Source organism: Gobio gobio (genome assembly GCF_949357685.1).
Source record: "Gobio gobio genome assembly, chromosome: 9".
Lineage (NCBI taxonomy): Eukaryota > Metazoa > Chordata > Actinopteri > Cypriniformes > Gobionidae > Gobio > Gobio gobio.
In genome coordinates, this window is record NC_137115.1 from 17314257 (window position 1) to 17321839 (window position 7583).

Below are 7583 nucleotides of genomic sequence, written 5' to 3' on the forward strand. Positions count from 1 at the left end.
ACTCTCTGTAGCACAGAGAATCCCTGCTGCCTCCCGTGTTTTCTGATCCATTCTTTCACCCATATTCTTTGTTTTTTTTCTATTTCCAGAGTCGTTGGGTGACAGAGTTGTTGTCAGCTCACGGAGTGTGTGACCCCCTGTTGCGGATCATTTACATGTAGTGTGAACACCACAACGACTTCAAGACTCCATATTACAGACAGCAAGTCATGTAGTCTGAATAGCACCGCGATCTGCCGATGTTTAAAGTCGTGTAGTCTGAAATAGGCATTAGTTGTTGGTATCGTCATTGTTTAGTGTGGTTTATGTGATTATTCCTGTGTCCTTCTTGTTTATTAAAAGACTGTTTATTTTTTTATTTTTTTGTGTGTCCTTAACACCACGCTAACCATGACACAAATAACTTTAGGGTTTTTTTTTTTTCAGGTAAAGTTTATTTTATTTGAAGTAATATTTTTTTTTAAATAGTTTTATTATTTATTTATGTTTTTATTTATTTGTATTTAGTTAACTATAACAGCCATGATTAGTCTGAATTGATGGATAGTGGGGGTGTATTTGATCCAGTGCTATTAGTGCTATTTATGAATAACATAAATAATTCCCATATACAAATAATAATAATTGCAATAGTCCTTAGCATTATATATATTCTTGGTAATTGTAAAATAATAAAAAAATCCATGAGAACATGGATTGGACCTAGAACAGTCCCTGGAATGGGCTCCAGCATAACCTTTTCACAATCTGTAAGAGCTTGCAGATCAAGGTAAATTCTTACTTTTGACACAACCTTATATATACAAATAAATCAATTTGATGCAACATCAATGAATCAAGGAAAACTTATGATTAGTTTCTATTAAAAATATAATACAAATGTATATATATATATATATATATATATATATATATATATATATATATATATATATATATATATATATATATAAAATCTATTATGTGACCAATTGCAACTTGTGACTCTCAATATAGTGGAGGAGTCATATGGACCATTGCTATAATACTTTTATTGTGGTTTTGTAATTTTTGGAGCCACAGTGAGGACATTTAAAACAAACAAACAAACAAACAAACAAACAAAAATAATGATAACATAATGAATTAATTTTCAGTTATCATTTTAACATTTTAAAGTAAGAAACTATAATTTTTTAAAAACAGAACAAGAGTGAAGTTTTGAGTTTTGCTTTTTTGACGAAGTTTAGTGTAAAGTATTTTGTATTTGCTCCTTTTAAACTGGCTGGGCAAAGAGGTTGCCTAATGATTTATAAATAATATTTACTATAGCACATGCCAGGGCAAAAAGTTTCAATCACTTATGGATAGGTTTCTACTCAGGGTCAACATTATGCAGAAACTGGAATCAATGACATTCATTATTTAGTTTGTCCTTTTCTATGTTTATTGTTTCTTAATCCTCATTTTGCACTTTTTCACCTTTGTCTAAGATGACCTCAGTATAGAAAAAAGGTGTTTTCTCCTCTGAGAGAATGTGTGATGAAAGCTCAGGCAGTGTTCTCCAACAAGGTCCATGCATCTTCATGATTGGTGCTTGACAAGGTCTGTGCACTTCTGTACACATTGGGCATATACTCCGCTGTCACTTTGAGACAGTCTCTTGGAATTCGTTGACTAAGTGTGATGAAAAATGAGGAAGTTTCACTTTGGTGCAGTATTGATAATGTCTCAAATATACTATAGGCTAAGAATTTCATGTGTGGTTTTCTTTGACTCTCAGATAAAAAGCCAGCTGAATGTTATATCTTAGTCATAAAAAAGAAAAATACACACACTGAGATTTAAAGCACAGCTTCCACAGATTAACAAATTGTTAATAATTTAGTTGCTTGTATTCTGCTTGTTATTAGAGATTACCATACACTGCTTTGTAAGGTTCAGAATCAGAATTAGCTTTATTGCCAAGTATGTTTACACACACACAAGACATTTGTCGTGGTGACAGGGGCTTCCAGTGGTTCCATAAGATTCTGACACGGATTAACTGACCATACTCATCTGTGAATCTGTGTCAGTTATCTGAAATATTCAATCTTTAAATAAGTCAGAAATGTAATCGACCTTACAATGTTCCACCCCTGTATGGCATATATTAATATTGAATTCATTCCCATCAGACAATCAACCAGATCAGTCTATTAGAACAAACACCACCAATAGAACATGTGCCAGGCATTTCATTGGCTTTAAAATGTCCATAACTAAAAATGTATCATGATGACAAGTTACAAAGTTAGTCTAATTATTGTTACTCAAAACCACAGGTTTGCTGTAGGGAAATTGTAGCTACTTGCTTGTTTTTTGGTAGAAACTGATTCTTACCCAGCTTAGGCAAAGATTGTTTAAATGGTAGGCTAACACTTTAGAATAATGGTCCGTCATTAATAAGTAACAATGCAGGAAGTAATGCAGGACTAATGAGTAGTGTTACATTAACACTTCAGCTACTACTAATATAGAAACAAGCTTAACTAATCAGTAAGTAGCCTAATATCAAATTTAGGAGATAGTTCCTAGTTAAGTATAATCAATTACTGAAGGAGATTAGCCTAATTGATAATTAACTAACTGAAAAATTATAACGAACAGTATTGTGTAGTCATCTTTTTTAATTTGAATATATTTATTATATCATATTATTTAATAGTAGTAGCTTAAGTGTTAATGTAGTAGTCCTGCATTACTTCCTGTATAGTTTCCTATTAATGACGGACCATTATTCTAAAGTGTTACCGTTTAAATGAGTAAAAGTAAGGTATAAGCATGCGCTACTAGGCTACTATAGCTTTGGACCAAAAAACAGTGATTGCTGCTCGTGCTGATGAGTAATTACGTGGCGCTCAGGCTGTGAGCATGCGCACTGTCTTCAGCACCACGGCGAGCGTGGACATTGATCTTCACACTTCAGTTCGCGCGTGTGTGTGAGAAGATTCAACCGGTGGCTTTTGTTTTCTGACTCCACTCGCGTCGCGACTGGGCTTCACATCACGAAAGAACTTCACCGTGTCGAGTTAATTCTTAAAGGGAAGAATAAAAAAGGATTCAGAAACATTTCCACGTTAAAAAGAGCTTGGTTTGTCCGCGAGAGTGGGATGCTGTCCGTGAGATAATGTTTCTCTGTGAGGGGATTGCGCTTTAAGCTCCACAATCCAGAAGGATGCTGGTGGGAAATGCCTGTCGACAGAGAGGACGAGATTTGTCAAAAAGCACTAGAACTCTTATCGGATCTTTGTTCTAAGGGGGAGGTTCAGAACGAAAACTGTTTGGATTTCATTTATTATTTCCGAGACCTTGCCAGGCCGAGGTATTCGGACTCAGGTAGGCAATACTTCTGTACAAAACGGTTCCATGCGCTTTTTTCCCCTCCAGCTGCTCGAACAACGTTAATACACTAACATCTCAACTTCATATCCAGGTTATTTTTCCTTTTTCATTTGATTTAGTATTGACTTGTTGCTCAAAATTTATTCCATTTCAAATCCAGGTGTGATCGCGCTGGAGGACTGTCGACCACATTCACTGTGATATCTTATGTGTCGGTGTCGGTTGAATTTGGTGTATAGACTCAAATACTTTTTGTCAGAAATTCTAAAGAAATGCTAATGCAATTTTTCATAATTTGGAACGATTTATAGTAACAATAATCAAATACTCCTATCATATATACACTGTGTGTGTATATATATATATATATATATATATATATATATATATATATATATATAATGCACACATACATGCATAAACGGTTTATATATGCAGGACTTTCATTCATACCTGATCTTTTATGAATTCAGTGTTATAGCAATTCCAGATTTTTTACCAGTAGGCTATATGTCATCATTACTCTGTGAAAATGCTGTTCTGTATGACATGGATGGATCACTAGGATGCCAAAAGGTTGTAGGTTTGATCCATGAACTATCACAATTGAATCCTTAATTGAGACACTTACCTCAGCTTTCTCCAGTGTCCTCAAGGGTTGTCCCTTTAATATAAACCTTTTTAACTAAATAATAATATTAGGCTAATAATAATAATACTAATAATTCTAAATGAGTAAACATGCCAAAACCGAAATTGAGCAATAGTAGTAGTGAAAGATTATTGGAAATGAGGTGGTGACACAATTAACTTTTCACAGCTTCACACCAATCCTGTCCTTATTAAAACCCATTCTCTTAAAGGGTTAGTTCACCCAAAAATGAAAATTCTGTCATTAATTACTTACCCTCATGTCGTTCGACACCCGTAAGACCTTCGTCATCTTCGGAACACAAATGAAGATATTTTAGTTGAAATCCGATGGCTCAGAAAGGCCTCCTTTGGCACAATGCACTGTACACTCTCAATACCCATAAAAGGTACTAAAGACGTCGTTACAAAGTCCATCTCACTTCAGTGGTTCTACAATAACTTTATAAAGCGACGAGAATAGTTTTTGTATGCAACAAACCTAAATAACGACTTATATAGTGATAACCAATTTCAAAACACGGCATCATGAAGCTTTGAAGCGTTATGAATCAGCGAGTCGAATCATGATTCGGATCGCGTGTCAATCTGCTGAAATGCGTGACTTTGGCGATCCAAACCGCTGAATCGACTCACTGATTCATAACGCTTCGAAGCTTCATGATGCTGTGTTTTGAAATCGGTAATAACTATATAAGTCGTTATTTAGGTTTTTTTTGCACACAAAAACTATTCTGGTCACTTCATAAAGTTATTGTAGAACCACTGTAGTGAGATGAACTTTGTAACTACGTCTTTAGTACCTTTTATGGGTCTTGAGAGTGTACAGTGCATTGTGCCAATGGAGGCCTTTCTGAGCCATCGGATTTCAACTAAAATATCTTAATTTGTGTTCCGAAGATGAACGAAGGTCTTAAGGCCCGGGTATACTTCGGCCGTCCGCGTTCCAGCACCGTCCGCATGACGTCATTTTTGTCATTCGAAGGGATCGCGGCCGGCCGTACACCCCGTCCGCACGCAGCCCAAATTTCGAGACCGCGCAGACGGTCCGCGTGCAACAGCGCATGCGCCAGCAGTACAGAAGAGTCCACTAGGTGGCAATACGCACAGTATTGAGCACAGTGTTCAGCCATCGAAGAAGTGCGTGCAAAGACCGGTTTAAAAACAACACACTTGGAAAAAAAGAGAGAATTTGATTCTTCAGTGTTTCTTCCAAACTATGTTGCAATGGTGGATGCACTACAGTTCTTCTCTGATCATGTCCAGCGAATGTCCCGTTGATGACAGGACTCAGTGTTGCCCCCCGATGTCTGGTAGGGCATAGAAAAAACATGTATCGCACATTTGTCGAACGCGATCATCCGTTGTGTAGTATACTTTGAAAGACGTGCGGACAGGGCTGCGCGCGTGACGCGTCTGGGCGCAGTAAGTGAAGTATACCCGGGGCTTTACGGGTGCCGAACGACATGAGGGTAAGTAATTAATGACAGAATTTTCACTTTTATTTAATTTTCATTTTCATTCATTTGGGTGAACTAACCCTTTAATGCCATGTCCCTTGGGATAGCCTGACCCATCACACATTTATCACCTTTCGTCATCATATTTAAATTTTTATAAATATTATTATTCTTTAGATACTATAGTATTGTTGAAGCCACATTGTTCAGGTTGAGCATTGTTGCATTTGAATCAAATATGGCATCTGTTACTTCACATAATGTACTGTGTAGATGAGCTTAGATAGAGACACTGCGCACAACCTATTCCAATAGCTCAGGCCAACTTTAAAAAGTGCAGAATTGGAATCTGACTGCTTGGATTCAAAAGCTACAGCACCAGTTGAGCAAAAGGGCAGGAGTCTTTTGGGGATCTGGTAACCAGTGTTAAATCTACCTCAATTGCTTTTACAATGATTCATTTTGATGTCTGATGCAGTCATAGTTCCTAAACATCAAACATTTGTTGGATTATTTATTTGCCAGACATATATGTGCCGTATTATAATACTCTGTATAAGGGCAAAGCTTTTGGTATAGGCCATGTCATTTTTGAAATACGTTTTAAATCAACCTGATCTCACAGATTTCCGTGAAATGAACACGGGTCCCTTAACTCAAAATCCGTGTCAGTTTCACGGAATCGCCGAAAATTCTGTGATGGGTCCACAGAAGTGATTCCTATGCAAGTCAATTACATTAAAAAAGTAGACATGATTTTATGAATATTTATAGGCTACTTTTATATTTTGGAGCAACTAACTCCACTCCTACCCTAAACCTACCCACTCTCAACAATATAAAACACATAACAGGCAAATACAAGTACAGTCACATGTATTTTTTTGCAAAAACTGACCAAAACAGTAAAAAGTATTAACTCATGTTGCATTCCGAGTCTTCTGAAGTCACACGATGTCTTCATGTAAAGAACAGAGTTGATCTTAATGTTTTAATCGCTAAAATGATGATCCCGCCGCTCCGTGAACGCACTCATTCATATCTCATTCAAATAATACACACAACTCTTTAGCATGACGCGATCTGTCACGAGACACACGAGAGTCAATGGCATTTTACAATCAAAACCGACTTAATGACGCAATTGGTCACGAGACATACGACAGCCAATGCTGTCAAAGCTGACGTAACGTTTCTTCTGGAGGTAAAATTTGAAATGTATTTTTGATCTTTGGCGGATGGACTCGACGCTGCTGATCGCTTTTGGAGATTTTCTTCACACAAATTAATCGTTTGGCCTCGGAACACTTGGAATATTTGTACTTTTTTAATAAATTGTGCCTGCATTCGTATCTGCCTGTTATATCCTGTTTTTTATAATACACAAATGGGTAGGTTTAGGGAAGGGATTGGGTTACGTGTTCAAAACGTGTCTGAATACTGTAAAAAAATGAAAATAATTGTAAATAAAATTATGCTGGCTGATTAAATCGAGAATCACACTCCATGTCATAATGGCAAAAGTCATAGTTTCATGATGATAACCATGCCCAACGTGTCTGTATACTGTCATTGACTTACATAGGCATCACTTCCGTGGACCCATCACGGAATTTTCTGCGATTCCGTGACACTGCCACGGATTTCGAGTTAAGGAGCCCGTGTTCATTTCAGGGAATTCTGTGAGATCAGGTTGTTTTAAATGCACAGGATAAATTAGATCAGATCTAACAGTCATCAAGCTAATATGAAAGCCAAAATGTAACCCTATTCACCTCCCCCATCACACGTATGCACTCCAGCTCAAGATTCATAGAAGCTATATTGGCATCTCTCACGCTCTTTCTCAAACACTGAGCTCCTGTGGCTGCATTGTCATGGTTGGTATTATCCGTTCATTGAGAGCCAATAGCCTGCACCATACCCCAATTCCCACTGTAATGCTGTAATAAAACGCTACAGCTGAGACATGTCATTTTATATTGGGTGAGTGGCATCACACATGAGTGTGAAAATGTCTCTGAACTATTTTGTGTTTTTGAATATAGGTTTTCTCTGAAGGGAACTCCAAAAATGTAAACGTATAACGTGTGTATATATACACTC

At 36.9% G+C, this 7583-nt stretch overlaps 1 protein-coding gene across 1 annotated transcript in view; it reads left to right on the plus strand.

Moving 5' to 3' along the window:
- Positions 1-3212: 3212 nt before the first annotated feature.
- Positions 3213-7583, plus strand: part of syt9a (synaptotagmin IXa) — a gene marked incomplete at both ends in the record, with an annotated part of 77408 nt that continues 73037 nt past the window's right edge. The window contains one exon of the mRNA XM_079824801.1: positions 3213-3360. Coding sequence (XP_079680927.1) covers positions 3213-3360 — 148 coding nt within the window. The remainder of the gene's footprint in view (positions 3361-7583) is intronic.